Raw genomic sequence first — 19,085 nt, 5'->3', positions numbered from 1 at the left:
TAACTGGCAGTTTTAAGAAACAAAAGCTGCAGGAAAGTTAGCTTGAAATATTTCGGGAAAGAGGCATACCTTTGTTTGACTGACAAACATTGCAAGAAGGATCTGAATTCAGACAGTCGGATGAGACAACCTTTTGGTTTTGTTTTGCACAACTTTAACAATAGTAACCAGATATCTTCTTCTTTTCCTTTCGGCTTTTCCCTTCAAGGGGTCGCCACAGCAAATCAGTGTCCTCCATCTTTAGAGGTTTGAACCGCATGTTTGTTTTGGCCAAGCTTTTACGTCGGATGCCCTTCCCGACACAACCCTCTGTATTTATCCGGGCTTGGGACCGGCACAAGAAGCCAGATATCCGACATAAAAATAGCCTTTTCTATTTTACAGGTAGAATACCGCTTCAGGCATATAAACGTACATCCCCAGACCTCCCAGGCTCATTACGCCACACTGCACTGGAGTGGAAAAAGCCCCCCACCCGACAATCACTTTCACCACAGTATCCTCACTCTTGATGGTTCCCAGTAAACATCCACCCCTGTCACCCTCCCTCAAAAATATCCTGGAGGAGGTCAACTGAGAGATTAAGACCCTTCAAATGGGGTCACGGAGATCAATGATCAAACAGGGAGCCGGGCCCAGCACCCCCCCTACCCATTTCCCCATGCCCCTACTCCGCCCACCATATTATCAGGCTTACTGAAATAGAGACAAAAAAAGATGGCTAACAATTACTTCTCGAAACCATGACCAAGTTACCCTCCTAATCTGCAACTGCGGTGTCGCTTACGGTTGTCACAGCAGCAAACACAGATCTGGATGTCTCCATCACTTGAGAGTGAAATACAACAAATTGCATCTAAATTTTGTTTAGTGTCAGGCTAAGTTACTGGGCGATTTTAAAATGTTGATTTTATTTACTTTTTTAATGGTAATTTGTTATTGAGTAAAATGTTTTAAATTGTCTTTTGTGATTATATTTGAGATTTGAGCAATCAAAAATATAGTTTATCCAAACATTCAATTATTTGATGGACTTTTATTAGTAGGATGTTCAAATCCTAAAATATTGACTGGCTACAGCCCTAAAGTTACGCAGTTCAACCGTGATATTTTTATTATTTATTAAAACTCATGAGGTCCTGTAAAACATTGCTCCTGAAAAATGGAAATGTTGAATAAAAGAAACAATTTTTGTGAGCCTTGTGTGGCTAGCCTCTTTTTTGGGAGACAGGAGAAAAAAAACGGTTCACCTAAGACGAAACTTTGAATGACTCTGAATATAAACAGTCAGAACTTTTTACAACTAATGAAGGCACCATTCCTACCCGCCGCAGCATTGTGATTAGGAATTTTACCCTTTTGAAGGACAGCAGTTAGTACAGTGGACAGTTTATCACGTTACCACCTCATAAGGTGCATCAAAGTGTTAATACATAAACTCAACGCAAACCGTGTTTGCAACAAGGGCAAAGCCAAGAGGCCCCCACATTGAACTGCTGTTGAAAACTTGATTTGTGAAGATTCTGACGACGAGCGAAGAGAAGCTCGCGATTGCGTTAGCAGTCGTCACGAGGAGCCCAGACAAAAGCTTCCTTTTCAGAGAAAATGACTCCTCGGGTGAGCCGAAAACATATCCATGAGATGTACGAAGCGTCTGCGTCATTGAGCCAACGTGTGTCTGTCTGACTGTTTCTGTCAAAAGATGCCAAATAGATGATTAATGATAAGTTTGCATGTTTGCTGGTGGATATTGACTGACTCCGTTCTGCTTCTTGAAACTGTTGTCCTCACTCAAGGGAAGTTAATGCTAGAAACAATATGTCTCTGTAAGCTCTCAGTCATGCAGGAGTGGTCCATCGATGAAAAGGTTTCTTCAGCCGTCATCTGTACTTCTTTGAAGGTGTCGGACGTTTCGCTTCTTATCCAAGAGGCTTCGTCAGTCTGTTGTACGAACGATCTAAATTGAACCTCAGGCCACCATGGCGATTTAGTGAAGGATTTGGCTGTTTTATGAAAATAGCTTCTTTTACTCCCCTTTCAAACCATCTATTTTCTTTCGCTAAGATTTTTACCTCATTGTCGTCAAGTCTTAGCGAAAGAAAATAGACTATTACCTCATTGTCGTCAAATCTTAGCGAAAGAAAATGGATGGTTTGAAAGGGAAGTAAAAGAAGCTATTTTCATAAAACAGCAAAATCCTTCACTAAATCGCCATGGTGGGGTGAGGTTCAATTTGGATCGTTCGTACAACAGACTTCTTAGGCAACATAGGCTTAGTTATGCTTATGAGGTGATACCAGATCAAATGGGGCAATCAGGTCAGTCGTAGACCTCATACTGAGGCAGGACAATAAAAGTAATCAGTCAGGACAGTAGAAGTAATCAGTGTAGCCGCAGGGAGTCGTCCTCTGCTCCCCCCAACCTGAGAGCAGGGACCAATCATAGCAGGGTCTGGCACCGCCACGTCTGGACAGTAGGGATATATATAGGAACGAAACTACCAGTAAAAGACTTTACTTCGCTGACGAAGCCTCTTGGATAAGAAGCGAAACATCCGACACCTTCAAAGAAGTACAGATGACGGCTGAAGAAACTGTTTCATCGCTCGAAACGATATTTTAAAACTAGGTGATGTTATTCATAGTAATTCAACGTTCCGGTCATATATGGCAACTACACATCTCAGTTGTAGTTTCTTTATGTAGTGTAACTCTTGTCACAATGCAGAAGCAAATCTTGATATTGTCCAGTTAAAACAGATATTCTCCGACTCATACCAGGCATTGTTTTCCTCGTACTCGACTTAAGTTTAAAGGAATGATTCAGTACCAGATTACCTCAGGACTGTCGGAGCGGGTGATCTGTTCTGTCATTTGGGGATTTGACATCAAAGTTTGATTTGTAAAGTCTTGATAGCTGCCGTCATGGGGTAATAAGGCTGGATATACAAGCCAACGACTGTTCATCTTTTTTATCTTCATCACTTGTGTCATTCCATGTATTTCCCACAAAAGTCAATTTGAGCTGTGATTCGATTTAGGGATTACAGAGTATCAGCAGTTATGGTTTCACATATTAGGTCTCTGAACCATAGTTCGCAAAAGGGCTCAAAGAGAACTCCACTTCTCGCCACAAACTCAAGACAACATTTTCGAAAACAAGAGATTCACGTGGACGCAGCCCATTAGTCCCAACCATTCAAACAGACCAACTTTGTCGAGGTGTTATATCAACAGGGTGACTTCCCTTCACCCCCACCTCTTCTCCCCCCCAATGGCAGGAGATTGATGTCAACAAGGAATTTTGTCCCACGTTTCCTTACAACTCCTCCAGACCCACCCAGCTCCTGACAAACATTTGCACCAGCACAGAGAGCCCCAGTGAGGCCTCAGCAGTCCTGCAGAACCGTATTAGGGCACCTGCACTTTCCTTCACCCCTCACTCTGGTTGAGAAACACCCTCAGTAACAAATGTGATGCTGTAAACAAGGAGTGGCGTTAGAAAACAGTGCAAGCCAATGCCTGTGTGTTTGTATGTTGAGGAAACGAGTCACCTTTTATGTCAACACAGCAGTTCTTGTGAGTAGGAGAAGCGGGGACATCAGAATTTGGACCAAATGAATTTGGGTTCCTTCCAGTTATTTTTTTTCTATGTCAAATATCTTTGAAGGTTTGTGGAATTCACAAGAAAACCTGTTGGGCACGGGACCCTTCAAATCAATACCAATAAATCCTCATATCGAAACTTAAATTTCTCGCATATGATGGCGTAATCAAAAGTATATATTCATGAAAGGACAACCGACAACATTTTTTGTTTTCTAACTGACATCAGAAAAACGTTTTATAGCATCTAAAATACCCAAAACACGCAGGCTGATATTTTTAGTCAAATGCAAAACACCAATAAAAATGACTTCAAGTGTCTCAAAACTAGTTCAAAATGACCCCGGAAATTGCGAGTTTCGGGTCCTGCCCCCTGTTCGTGACGTCATGCCAGGACGTCTTGCCTTGCTCAAGAATCAAAACAATGGCTTCAGATTCAGAGAAGATGCTTTCTTGTTACTCTTCCAGTTATGAATATGGTACAAATAGTTCTGAAGAGTAAAGCATAAGTGTTTGCAACTGATTAAAGAAGTCCTTCCGTATCATTTTGAGGTGTCTGGACTCCAATGTAGCGTCCCAGAAAATGCACAAGATGGCGCCCAAGTTCCATTGGAAATGGGCTGATTTGACTGCTGGGAATTTGTGTCAACTACAGTAAAGTCTCGTTATATCGATATTCAAGGGAGTTCGAAAAAATATTGATATAACCGGGACTATCGATATATCCGACCCTGTTTGCATGTAATTTTCTCCGTGCGTGCATAGAAATAGTATCGATATAACCGGGACTATCGATATATCCGATATCGATATAACGAGACTTTACTGTAGTATCAAATAGTCGTCTTGGTGCAACACACAATGATTCACCATCGCGTTATTAATATGTTTTCTTTTTAATTTCGCCATCAACACGGATCAACATGAAGTTTTCAGACCAAACAAAGTACCCAAAATGCATTGTGTGTCATTTTCTCGATCAGGGGCGTTCCAGACGTGATGTCACGTCAGGCATCGTCATCAACTCGAAAACAAGACTTCCTGAATATTCAGCGTGAGTCTTAAAATGTAAAATATACCTATATGCCATGGAATCTTTTTAAAATATGCTGAGTAGAAGTCATTTGAAGTGATTTTACAAATTAGGGACACCACTTGTCCGAAGGCGTCGGTTGTCCTTTCAGTGAGTCGACAAAGTTTTCTTTTTTGGCTTCTTCAATCAGTGGTTGTGGTATTATCCACACCCAAGTCGACCAGGCGGGGTGAGGGTCTTTTTGTGTGTAAGTTTGAGAGTGGTAGTTTAACTGTAAAATGTAAATTTCTGAACTGCGAGACGAATAAAGGGAAATCCAATCTAATCTAAGTGTATATTTTAATTTAATGCAAACTGCTTAAAAAAGATAATTACAAAATGATGTTTTTTTTTTACAAATCCAAATAATTCTGAGAAGCACCACATAAAAAAATCTAAATCACCCAAAATGATGAAAATAAAATTGCAAATAGTCATGGAATGTTTTTCATTTTATGTTGTAATATCTCCAGTAACCATTAGATAGCAGTCATGTCTTAGGTGCGCTCACACTGGGTCTTATGCTGCCGTCTTCTACATATAGGCCTTTTTTTGCAGATCTTTTTTTTATGATATGCAATATAAACATAGTACCTCAAACATTTTGCAAAAGTTAATTTTTGTCGGAAAAAATGTTCCTGCACAAAGTGCAGTTTTGTGCTGGCCATAATTGGTGATTTTTATGCAATGGGGAAAATGACATTATAGTGTAATTTTGTTTGCTTAAAGCCCTTTATCGCTGCATAGGGACCGATGATCTTTTCTTCATGTATTAAAAAATAAAAATACAATTAAATCTATTAAGAGTGTGCAATTTGCAAGGAAGTATGTATTTTCTCCATATTTCATGGGATTTTCCTCCTACATCTGGTTAGGCAGTGCATGTTACTATGTGGCCCCTGAGTCACCCAGATGAAAAAATGAGCCCCCTCCAGATTTAAATTTGGTCACCCATGTCTCAGTTTTATCTATTTCACACCTCATTTTACTGACATTATGATACCCACTTATCAAATCGTTTGTCCAGGAAGTTATTTTGTAAAACTGCTTTCATCAAAATTGGCCGTGATGATAAGACTTCACTATGTGTCATGACCACAGATAGAACGAGGAGGGACGGGGAGAAAAAAAGCTACGGCATCGAGAAAGTTTGCTTGAAGTAGCTCCAGTGGCTCAAAACGTCTGAAAAGCAATGTGCACTGACCCTGAAGATGACTTCCATGTAAAAAGCTAATGGAAATTCGAATGAATAATAGAAAGATGCATAGCATACACCAGGCATATATGGTTTCTCCTATAGGGGCACATGTGACATCATTTGAGTATTTTGAGAAGAAGAGATAACAGTGGATGTGGGTTTCTTTGAGGACTTAATTCTTTTTAAAGTTTATGTTGACGTAACAGTTCAAAAGCAAATTAAACAAACAATATGTTGTAAAAAACAGCGCTGTTTCCATCTGCACCAACTTTGTTTCTAAAAGACAAACAAATAAAGCTTCATTCACAGAAAAAAAAAACAAATCCGGGGGTCACACCAAAATACAATACAATACAATACCACACATTAATTTATATAGCGCTTAAACAACAGCGCTTAACATGGACAACTAACATATCTTCTTTTCCTTTCAGCTTTTCCCTTCAGGGGTTGCCACAGCGAATTAGTGTCCTCCATCTTCAGATGTTAGATTTGCATGTTTGTTTTGGCCAAGCTTTTACGTCAAATGCCCTTCCTGACACAACCCTAGTAAAACTAATATCAAGTCTGAATCATACTGAGTCAAATGCCAGTACAGTACAGTGAGTTTTGAGGCGGGTCATTTCAAAGAGTGGGACCAGCAAGGGAAAAAGCTCCATCCCCTCTGAGCCTCAGATTAGTTTTTGGCACATCTAATAATGTCTGGTCAGCACACCTGATGGTGGGTGAGCTCGGAGAAGTAAGAAGGAGCAAGGCCATTTAAAGATTTGAAGTGAAATAATAAGATATTGAAAAGAACTCGAAAATGTATAGGGAGCCAGTGAAGGGATCCCAGAGTAGGAATTATGTGCTCCCTCTTACAAGTACCAGTCAAGGGACGAGAATCAGTATTCTGGACCAGCAGGAGACGCTTCAATTCAAAATAGGGACAACAATCCCGATACAGGATTGGATACTGTTGGACAAGGATTTTTCTTTATCTGAACGTCCAACCTGTGTGTAGTAGAAATAACTGCACTTACACTGAGCCACTATAAAGACATGTTTCACACACATACCTGTGTACTCTGAAAGTGTAACTGTCATTTAATATTAAGCACCTTAGTGGAGCATCTTGATCTTTATCAATAAGTCATGACAAGACAAACAATTGAGAAGAACCTCTTATTTTGTGAATAATTCAACTTCAGAAAGAGAATTTATCATTCAGAAGCGAAAGCAAATTTTATTCATACGGAATGGGATGATTGCGGTAATCAGGTTATGGCAGTCAACAATTTTAAGGCAGGAGAAATAAATTGTTTTTGATAAACTTTGGGTTATTTTAATCTGATTTTAAAGGACAACCGACGTCTCCGGACAAGCTGTGTCCATAATTTGTAAAATGGCTTCAAATGACTTCTACTGAGCATATTTTACAAAGATTCCACTGCATATAGCTATATTTTATGTTTTAAGACTCACACTGCATATTCCGGAAGTCTTGTTTTTGAGTTGGTGACGAGTCCTCACCATATGTCACAGAAGGAACGCCCCTGGCCGAAAAAGGACACATTGAAGCAGTCCTTCCATCACGTCAATGCATGTTGCTGTACTTCGGTCTGAAAACGTTCTGTAGGACCAAAAAGAGGCAGAATAGGGCGACAAAGCTCCATGTAAAGAATTATTTAGCCTGTCGAAACGGGCTGATTAATTCCTTACACGGCTTTGTCGCCATGTTCTGCCTTTTTTGGATGCAACATTTCCCACCCCTGATGCCTCAAAATGACACGGAATAAATCCTTTAATCGATTGCAAACATGTATGCTTTCTTCTTCAGAACTATTTGAATCATATTCATAACTGGATGAGTAACAAGAAAGCATATCCTCCGAATCTGAAGCCATTGTTTTGATTTTCGAGCAAGGCAAGATGTCTTGCCGTGACACCACGAACATGGGAGCGGGACCTTCTGAAACTGGCCACTTCCGGTTTCAAATTGAAGTACTTTTTAGACACTTTTAGTCATTTTGATTGGTGTTTTGCATTTGACTAAAAATATCATACTGCGTGTTTTGAGTATTTTAGATGCTATAAAATGTTTTTCTGATGTCAGTTAGTGACGTCGGTTGTCCTTTAAATGACAATGGGTGATTCATGGATGTGATAGCTAAGGTCTGCCTGGATGTCGGCCAATGCACAACATCCATGCTGTGACTCGCCAATAAATAACAATAATGTATTTACACCGCCCATGTAGTTCCACCTGTACTATTGTTTTCATTTTATTTAGAAAAAAAATATTTCATACTAACCAAGAAAAGACATTTTGTCCATATTGGAAAATTACAAAATAGGAAAAGTTGATAATTGCACAAGGCGTCTGTGTAAGCTCTCAGTCGTACAAGAGTGGTTAGCAAACAGTTTAGTTTGCTGACGAAGTTTGTTGGATAAGAAGCGAAACGTCCGACAACTTCAAAGAAGTACAGATGACGGCTGCAGAAACCTTTTCATCGATAATTGCTCAAGGTTACTTTATATACTTTCAAAATCTGACATCTTGAACTAGCCTAATTGAAAGTATACCGAAGTACAGCATAGACCATTTCCACTGTCAATTGGGTCATTCAATACACCCTCAAACAGCCTTGGAAGAGACCCCTGCAGATGTTGAGAAAATGTTTGGTTGACATATGGAGGCCCACTGCTTTCTTCTGGCACACTCCAGTGGTCGCGCAAGCTTACTCTTTCCTTGTTTCTTTTCAAGAGTGTATGGTGTGTGTGTATAGGGGGGCATAACAATCTCAAGTCAAGACTGCCATGACTTCATTGACGGGAAGCTGTACGGAGGCAACAAAGCACGTGGTGTAGGCAGTGACTAGTTGCGGTTTGATCTCGGCAATGCTTCTTTTGTGAGTCACTGAATACCAAGTGAAACAGCCGTGAGTCAATGATAAAACATCCGCACTATCAAAATGCAATCTCAAACACAATGCAAACAGTATCGTGACTAATAAATGATGAGATCAGGATGTAACATTGTAACCACAAACTAGTTAAAAGACATTCAAACCCTACAAAAACATACAAATACATCCGAATTTAACTGGGAAGTATAGCATAAGGACTCCATGCGATGTGAACTGTAAGAGCGTGTATGACATTCTGAAGCTCCTCATATGTTGGTGTCCGCATCACTTTTATTATCATAGTTTCCGGTGTATATGCTTGCACCGAAGTATAAGGTGCACCCTCAGGGAATAGTGTATTTTCAAACTTTTTCCATATATAAGGCAAACCGGAGTATAAGGCGCACCTTCAAGGAATGAACAAAGTTTTCCAAATATTATAAGTTTCCAAATATAAGGCACACCACATTATAAGGCGCTGCAGTAGAAGCTAGGGACAGGGGGAAATGGAGTAGGTGGCTGCTGATAGTAGTTGCGAGACCTGTTATAGCTCAATATTACCTCACATATAAGGCGCACCTGCGTGTAAGGCAGAAGAAAATCAAGGCCTTTGGGTGCACCTTATACACCGGAAAATACGGTCATCAAAAAAAGTTGGAGTGCCAGTCCAGGAAGATGCAGGCTGCCACAGAAAGACAACACAGGAAAGAATATTTTCATCACAAGCTTCACTATTTAATCTACAGCTCCATATAAAATTATAAATATGGGACAGTGTTATTGTAAAGCACAGTAGGTGTATTTTATAATGTATTGCTATCATTTGGTGGTAACTGTGTCACTTGGTGATAATACAGGTGATATACACAGCTTGCCTGTGTATAATGTTTCTTGGATTGGATAGGCTATAATTTGCGATTGAGCAATTGCTGAGTTTCATTCACGAGGGAAGTATACAGGAGATTGTTGAGTGGATTTCGGTGGCCTGCGGCCCTCAATATGTTGGCGAGACTATCTCTGTAAAGCAACACATCTGACCAGGCTCCATGTGAGTTCCCCCCCCTTCTTTCACAAGCTCTAGGAGGCCATCAGGAGGATCTGTTTTTAACACACCAATGACATCAACATTACAGAGCTGTGAAGGGGGTAACTTGTTGGAATTTAATGAGGGCAGCACAGTGGTCAGCTGGTTGGCACACTGGTCTCACCACGCAGAAGTGCAGAGCTCTGGCTAATTAAACGCTCTAAACGAATGGTGTCAAACTATTTTTTTTGCCGTGGGCCACATTGCAGTTGTGAATTTAGAGAAGCCATTAGAATGCTTAATCCCCCCCACATATTACTCATAGAGCGTACAACAAATTAATGAAAACTACTTTTCAAATTTGAAGTCCAAAATAATGACTGTTATTGTGGTTTACATGGGACAATTTGAAAATTTGGTTCAGACTTTAGCAAGGACATCGCGGGCCTGAAAAAATGAGGTGGTGGCAAGATTTGGCCCCCGGGCCTTAAATTTGACGCCACTGCTCTAAACTGTCCCGCGGCGTGCGAGTGCAGATAGTTGTTTGTCTATGTGCAACCAGTTTACGGTGTACCTCACCTACTGCCCAAAGACAACTGAGCAGATTCAAAAATTGATGGATGGAAAAGTAGATAAGTAAAAACCTTTATTTGTCCCACAATGGAGAAATTGTGTACGTTGATATGAAAAGAAGGTTGACTGTAATGATCAGGGAAATCTTGAGAAAGTGCTTAGTAAGTGCATAGTATCTATGCCATAAATGGCATAGATACTATAAATACAAAATAGCATCATAGTAATCAGAGCTTTAATGTCCCAATGACTGATTTGCCATAATTGAATGAGGCACACATCACATCAGTAATAGAAGCAGACCTACTTTATGTAAGTCATTCAGTTGAACTGACATGGCCTTCCCAAAGTGCAAATGTGGCCTTTGGGCGACATCCATCCCCATTCATCCATCCACATCAGCCAGTCACACGTGTCATTGGTGTTTGTAAACAGTTGCCCAAAGTCAATACTTCCAGAAATTGATACAACAGGGGGGTCAAATATAGCAAAGGACACATCACGCTAAAACCAGTGAAGCCAGTGCGCGCAGTGAACAGGCTGGATGAACTTGCTCTGTGATGGGCACCAACAAAGAGAGCAATGTTGTCGCCTCCGCTGTGAGTGCTTGCAATTTTAACCATTATTGAGATAAGTGGGTTTCCGTGAGCATTGTGAATTGTGCACAAATGCAATCAATCCATACTAATGACTTTAAATCAAGCTAAACTGGTTGAGGGGCAGTCAAAAGGTTCCACTTTGGGTCATAATAAATACAATCTGGTAGAGGAATTTTCTCACTATCATTTCCCAGAGAGGATCTCCCATCCCTTTAGAGCCGTAACACCGGTGGTCCAAGCAAGGAAATACAGATGGTCCTCACTGCAGGCATCTGTCTTAGTGAATCCTTCAGAGACATTAAAATAGTCCTTGGCAGATTATGTATGTGTGAGCAAATGCATTTGTAGGAAAGTGAGGCTCCAGCTTTTTTGAAACATGAGTGAGAGTCGTACTGGGAACATGACATTTTACACTGGAGTGGTGAAGCAAGCAGGGAAGACACTGGAGTAACCAAAGAGAAAAAGAAATATGGAACATGTTATCATTGTTTCTGGATTTTTGCTTTGTTTTGCCTTTTTTTTTAAATCCCTATCTCCACAACGAGGGATTAATTGTGTTCTGCAGGGAGGTGACAACATGACCAGCATGACTATTCCATGACATTTATGCCTTTCTATCTTTTGTCAGAACAACACAATATTGAGCAACACAATGACAACTGTTTAATATGGGGTTCTGAGTTGGGTATGATGACTTCCAACTCAATCATTGACTCTACAGTCGGAGTTAGAAGAGTAAAGTAAAATTCAAGGATTCACACAAAAATAAAAAATAGTGACATTACAACTGATGTTTTGGTGTTCAAGATAAATCACAAATAATAATCGGGCAAAGAGCAGAACATGTTTAAGGAGGTTAATAGCTAACTAACTAAATAAACAAACAGAGACAGAGACAGAGCGCAATAGCTAGCTAGCTAGCTAGCGAGGTAGATGTAGCTAGCTAGATAGCTGGTTAGATAGATACAAATAGTGCTGTGTACTTAACCCACAAGACTCAAGTACCGCATACAGTAGTGTGTTGACTTAGTTTTAGGGAACTAATATAGGGTGAGCACTAAGGATTAAGAATTATTGGTATTCTTTGCATCCATTGTATTTCATCATATGTTGCCATCCAGCTTCAGAAATCAAACAAGAAAGAAAAAAAACACAAAACAGCATCAAGTATCTGCTTTTAGACAAATGCACCAGCCATTATATCTTCTTCTTCTTTTCCTTTTGTCTTTTGCCTTCAAAGGGTCGCCACAGCAAATCAGTGTCCTCCATCTTTAGAGGTTTAATTCGCATGTAAGATGTACATATTTCAAAAAACTCCCATGAGTATTACACATGTGCTGGGTTATATTCCAAAGCTTAAAGTAATGATGTGAGAAATGAATTATTATTAATTACTTTACTTCTTAATATTGTGTGTAAAATACAATTGTTTTTGCACACTACTGAAAAAGGAATTAGGTTTGCAGAGTTAGAATATTCATGTCATTATCCGACATGTGGTAGTTGACTCAATGTGAAGCCCCAGATATCAGTGCAGCATCATCACATTAGTATCCAATCAGTGTTGTGATCACAGTAGGGCAGTCATCAACATTTTCCTGTGTAAATCTATTTCTGGCCATCAAACAATGGTGGCTGAACTTGTACGACATGCATCCAACATTGTGGTGGTGATATCCCAAGGGTACACATCAATAGCCTGCATCCTGTGCAATTTATTGAATGGTCGTGCCTGTGTCAAGTCAGTTAAATAGCAGTTCATGACGCTTCATGAGAAGATACCAGATGAATACAGCAGAATTCATCAAAAACTATTACTAATGTTGGGTGAAATGTTTTCAACACATGTGGGGAAAGTCAGTCGATGAGCCATTCCGGGGTGTCCCGAGAAGGGCATCGTTACCTGGTTGGGCGTCCTTGCAGCGGGCTTGTCCTGGTGATTGGCGAGGATGAGGAAAGGCAGCGTGCAGAGCTGAGGGTGCTGCAGAGCCGAGTGCAGCTCATTACGTGCCGCCTCAAGGTCCTCGTCTGATGAAGCGCTGTCTAATACGAAGACGACACCCTGCGACCCCTGGTAGTAGCGGCACCAATATTTCTTGATGTTGTCAGCTCCTGTGGAAGGACGTAACGCCGGTAGATGGTCAACTTTTGGAGGGACTCATTGTTGGCATGTACGAAAATGAAAAAGTGGCATCATGTGGAAGTAGGAATTACGTATATAAAAAATGTCATTATAACGTTGTTCTTTGAGTCACCCCTCCGATTGGTGACCCTGGATGGATAGGGCAATAAAACATGTTCCGAGGTACTATTTAAGGTCAAAGAATATATTCATGCCATAATAATATATCATTAGAAATATACTATATATTTTTACAACAACACTGTCCCATATTTATAATTTCATATGTACCGTATTTTCTGGTGTAGAAGTGCACTCAAAATCCTCATTTTTTTCAATAGATGACCCTGCACCTTATATGCAGGTGCGCCTTATATGTGAAATAATATTGAACCATAACAGGTCTTGCAACTACTGTCAACAGCCACCGACTCCATTTCCCTTTCCCCTGTAGAAGTAGTGTGTAACCCCAGCCTCTACTGTAGCGCCTTATAATGCGGTGTGCCTTATATTTGCATAACTTGTATACATTTATACAGAATATTTGGAAAACTTTTTTCATTCACTGAAGGTGCGCCTTAAACTCCGGTGCGCTTTATATATGGAACAAGTTTGAAAAAACACCATTCATTGGGGGTGGGGCCTTATATGTCGGTGCACCTTATACACTGGAATATACAGTCCTCTTCTTTGACCTGAATGTGTCAAATTAAAAAAAATATAAGCGTTTCTCAAGATGGGAGTGTTGTTCATTGCATGACTATGCTCGTAAATTAAAAACAAATCTTAAGGAACTGATTATTTCATTGCGACTTGGCCAGCATGGGGACGTATAATATAGTACCGCAGACATAAACAAAGAAGTTTCACAACTATTAATCTGCATTGCCTGTCATGTGTTCGCATTAAAGGACAACCGACACCTCCGGACAAGCTGCGTCCATAATTTGTAAAATCACTTCAAATGACTTCTACTGGGCGTATTTTACAAAGATTCCACCGCATATAGCTATATTTTACGTTTTAAGACTCGCGCTGAATATTCGGGAAGTCTTGTTTTCGAGTTGATGATGATGCCTGACTTGACGTCACATTCGGAATGGCCCTGACCGACAAAGCGACACCCAATGCATTTTGGGCATTTTTTCGTCTGAAAACACAGTGTTGATCGTGAAATTAGAAGGAAAACTACATAAATAACGCAATGGTGAATCATGTGTCACACCAAGACTACCAATTGCGGTAAAAACGCATAAAGAAGATGTGAAGTTGACACAAATTCCCGGCAGACAAATCAGCCCATTTCCAACTGAGCTTGTGCACCATCTTGTACATTTTCTGGACGCTACATTGGAGCCCAGACGCCTCAAAATGACACGGAAGGACTTCTTTAATTGATTGTAAACATTTATTTACACGTATGTATGTATGTATGTATGTATGTATGTATGTATGTATGTATGTATGTATGTATGTATGTATGCATATCAGCATATCAGCATAATAATAAAGCTGACTTTGACTTTATGCTTTCCTATTCAGAACTATTTGAATCATATTCATAACTGGATGAGTAACAAGAAAGCATCTTCTCCGAATCTGACCTCTTTGAAGCCATTGTTTTAATTCTCGAGCAGGGCAGTTTGTGACGGTGTATCCTGGCGTGACGTCACAAACAAGGGGGCGGGACTTTCTGAATCTCACCATTTCTGATCTAATTTTGTGGCAGTTTTGGGACACTGTAAGTCATTTTTATTGGCGTTTTGCATTTGACTAAAAATATCAGCCTGTGTGTTTTGGGTATTTTAGATGTTATAAAACGTTTTTCTGATGTCAGTTAGGAAACAAAAACATGGTGTCGGTTGTCCTTTCAGCTAGCAGACTGCGTTGACGTTAAGCAAACAAACTTTACGGTTACGTGGTTGCTCTCAAAAAAACAACTCGTAATTTATTTTTGTTCCATTTTTAGTCAAAGTATCAACTTCACCTCTGAGTGGCATTAAACGGCTTGTAGCTTTATTTTGTGACTGATTTGCTTAACTGCTGATTGTTTTGACATGAGTTGAGTGTGTTGCCTCCATCCAGAATTTGATTTCTGTATTTTTGTTCGCGTTTCAACGATACATTCCTCTCTCGTCTGACAATAAATTCTATATGGTGAGATGTCATTCGTTTCCAACAGATGAACGGGAGCCAAGATACTCGGGTGGGACCTCCTACATTCGCAACCCTTCAAAAGGGTTGTCTTTCCATCAACAAAGAAACAACACACTGACTTCATATAGACCACACCATGGACTAATTTCAAAGATATAAATCTTTGCAACACATTTTATATTGCATTTTATCATCTATGAAGCTTTCTTTGCATTAACATTCTAAAGCCATGAGTAATAGATTTGCACCATGAAAAATATTGTGGAGCAAACATGATAATGCTAGCTAGCTAGCTTCATTAGCCCCCTTAATTCCCACCTATAGAGCCGACGTAAACCAACACAATGTAAAAATTAACAACTTGAAATTTTCACTTCCACAGAAAAAGACAGAGGAGACATCTCCCTTTCCTTTTGCTCTCTCTTCCCCATGTGCTCAGGCAGCCTTCGCCCCCCCCCCCCCCCCTTCCCTGCTGAGACCTCCAGATGAAGAGGAAAGCTGTTCATACAAGTGCCACTTGAGACTGACCCTCTCATCTTTGCCATGTCCGTCACGTCAACGTCATTGACTCCAGCTTGCAACTTCTGCCACCTATTGGTGTGACGACAGGACTTCTAGACACAGGATCATGAGACACTGGGAATCGAAATAATATCCAACGGCATCGAGGAAGATTTAAGCTCAAGTCCTCGGATCTATCTTTTACTCTGAACATATTTGCCCTGACAAGGTTGAAAGGCCATTTAGGAAGCTGTGTCTCATTTAAAGTCGATGTTTCTATGAAAAAATGTAATGGTTAAAATAAGCATTGAGTGGCAATTGAGAAATAAAATGAAATGTCAAAATGGGGAGTGACAGGACATAGTTGTCTATGATTGTTACAGGTCGAAAAATAAGTTGCTTTCTTTCTTTAACTCATTCACAAATTTATTCGGGAATTGAAAATATGACGTAGAGCGCCATTCCCGAATTTGTTCTGGTTTTGTTTTTTCCATGCTTGGGTGGTGCTAAAGCGCAGGGCATGGCCTCTGGCAATGTTTTTTTTTCTTTTCCACAAGGGGGCAGCATTTCCCTTCTTTCCATGTTAGTGCTTTCTTCCCGCTTCAGCTATTGTTCAAGCGCAACATAAACCAATATCTATGTATTGCATTGTATTTTGGATAGCCACCGTCATTTCAAGCTCATATAACTCCAGACCCATACAATTTAGGAATGAACTCTTTTCTTCTGATGAAAGAAGACAGTCTAAGGTTTCTAACACTGTACTGAATGTTTATGTAGTACTAAAACTCAATATTATGTGGGTCCTGGAATTCAAGTGACAATGACAAAATCCCTGGCACTGGATTGGACACATTTTTGCACAGTGAATGAGTTAATGAAGATTTGTGTGTTATATGAAACTATTGTTACCTTACATACCAACGCAGTAATATTGGAACTAACTTGATTGGAACTAACTTGATTACATTGAACAAGTCTTTTACATTTGGACCGCGGTCAACAATTGAAACACGAAAAACATACGAAAAAAAGAGTCAACAAGGAGGGGTCAAAGAGAGGTCTCTGTGGAATTAAATGGCTTAACATCTAATGTGAGGAAAACACGTCAAAGCAGCGCACCCACCGGTCGCTTCAGCTCGAGATGGGCCAAGAAATATTTTGTCAGCTCTTGCTTGCAAATGAAGGCAAGCTGAAACAAGGCTTTGAATAACTTCATCAACGTGACACATTCTCATTTATTCGGGTGCACTCTGAGGTCAGCACGAGATCGCTGAAAGTGAAGGCGTCATTGTGAGAAATGTGTCAGCGGCACACAACGGTCAGTGTACCTAGCAAAGTCATTCAAAACAAGAATTATTTATTTATTTGTTTACGGTGGAAAAAAAAACATTGTTCAAAGGAAGGACATCTTGTTCCAAGGGTTCAACAACCTAAGGACACATAATTAAGCCGACATCACATTTACTATGGACCACTTTGTGTTTTCATTTGAACTAGATCAAAAAAACAAAACATACTGCTGAGACCTACTGAGAAGTCCTTCCAAAACAAATTACTCTTCCCGACATGACTAATGCAGTCCAGTTAGGCACATTTTGTTTATCTTGGGCTACAAATGGATTTCTGTTTGTTTGTTGGAAGACTTTTTAGAATGGTTCCTCGGCCAACTTGAAACATTTTCTCACACACTCAGGCCTTGGACTGTGCACCTGCCATTCACAACCAGTCGCTGTAGTGATTCTCAAAAGTGTGTTACATTACGCTCATTTCATCCGGGCTCTTACAACTGCTACATGAAGTATCAAGAAAGGTTATCCTGAATAAAAGAATAATGTCAGAGCGCAGCAAGTTCGAGGGCCGCGAGTCAAGAACTTTTGTCTAATCACCTCACATGGAAAGTGTGAATCATTGAAGGTGTTCTCGAAACAAGATAGTAGGAGGGACTTTGGGGGTGGTGTCAAGGACCAGCTCTGGCAGTTTGCTTACTTCGCTGACGAACGAGCCAAGGGTGGATCTAAAGCAGTGACGTTTGGAACACAGCTGTTTGGAAGTAAACAGTAAACAGGAAGTCCTGGACTGTCACATGTGTTAAGACCCCGAGCAGATGTATGTGGGAGACCACACCAGACTTCACAAATTAGGATACGGTAACTCTAAATATTTGACATAGAGTGCTCAACATAAACGAGGACACCCCAACAGTTCTTAGAAAACATTGACTTTGTAGTTTGCATTTAAAAAAATCTTTTCTTTTTGTACAGAGGAAACAAAAGCTAAATTTTGGTGAAATAATAGGCCATCTGAAAATAAAGACATTTGAAAGTTAAAGGACAAAAAAAAGGAAATAACTTCTGTGAATACTGACATAAAACTTTCGCAAAATATGATATTGCATATCTGTACAATATTATGACATTGTGCCAAAATAACGCACCCTCAATCCTGTCCCGCCCCCATTAAAAAAAAAAAAAAAAAAAAAAAAAAAAAAACAGCAAACAAAACCCGACAACTTTAACCTGAAGATGTTGGTAAAACAGGCATTTTTTAAAAATTCACAACTTAAAGGACAACCGACACTATTTTTTTGCTTCCTAACTGACATCAGAAAAACGTTTTATAGCATCTAAAATACCCAAAACATGCAGGCTGATATTTTTAGTCAAATGCAAAACACCAATAAAAATGAGTCCCAAAACAACTTCAAAATGAGTTTCAGAAGGTCCCGCCCCCTTGTACGTGACGTCACGCCAGGACCTCTTGCCTTGCTCGAGAATCAAAACAATGGCTTCAGATTCGGAGAAGATGCTTTCTTGATCCTCATCCAGTTATGAATATGATTCAAATAGTTCTGAAGAGGAAAGCATAAATGTTTGCAATCGATTAAAGAAGTCCATCCGTATCAATTCGAGCCGTCAGGACTCCAATGTAGCGTCCCAGAAAATGCACAAAATGGCGCCCAAGCTCCGTTGGAAATGGGCTGATTTGTCCGCTTTGTGTCAACTAGTATCAAATAGTCGTCTTGGTGCAACACACGATTCACCATCACGTTATTTATGTGTTTTCCTTCTAATTTCGCCATCAACACGAAGTTTTCAGATCAAACAAAGTACCCAAAATGCATTGTGTGTCGCTTTCTCGGTCAGCGGCGTTCCGGACGTGACGTCACGTCAGGCATCGTCATCAACTTGTTTTCGAGTTCGAGTCGAGTCTTGTTTTTTTAGCTATATGCGGTGGAATCTTTGTAAAATACGCTCAGTAGAAGTCATTTGAAGTGATTTTACAAATTATGGACACGACTTGTCCGGGGGCCTCGGTTGTCCTTTAAGACTGTTGGTAACCTCTG

At 40.1% G+C, this 19,085-nt stretch overlaps 1 protein-coding gene across 2 annotated transcripts in view; it reads right to left on the bottom strand.

Annotated features, from left to right (window-relative positions):
- arl15b (ARF like GTPase 15b) overlaps positions 1-19,085 on the bottom strand; it is a 114,034-nt gene that overhangs the window by 46,850 nt on the left and 48,099 nt on the right. For both annotated transcript variants that reach the window (XM_088994039.1, XM_088994040.1), the window contains exon 4: positions 12,863-13,071. In XM_088994039.1, the coding sequence (XP_088850165.1) occupies positions 12,863-13,071 (209 nt within the window). The remainder of the gene's footprint in view (positions 1-12,862; positions 13,072-19,085) is intronic.

The sequence above is a fragment of the Hippocampus bargibanti genome, linkage group LG04, assembly GCF_051943395.1.
Source record: "Hippocampus bargibanti isolate YZ-2025 linkage group LG04, ASM5194339v1, whole genome shotgun sequence".
Lineage (NCBI taxonomy): Eukaryota > Metazoa > Chordata > Actinopteri > Syngnathiformes > Syngnathidae > Hippocampus > Hippocampus bargibanti.
The sequence above is the reverse complement of the archived record's forward strand: the minus strand, read 5'-3'. Positions and strand labels throughout refer to the sequence as shown.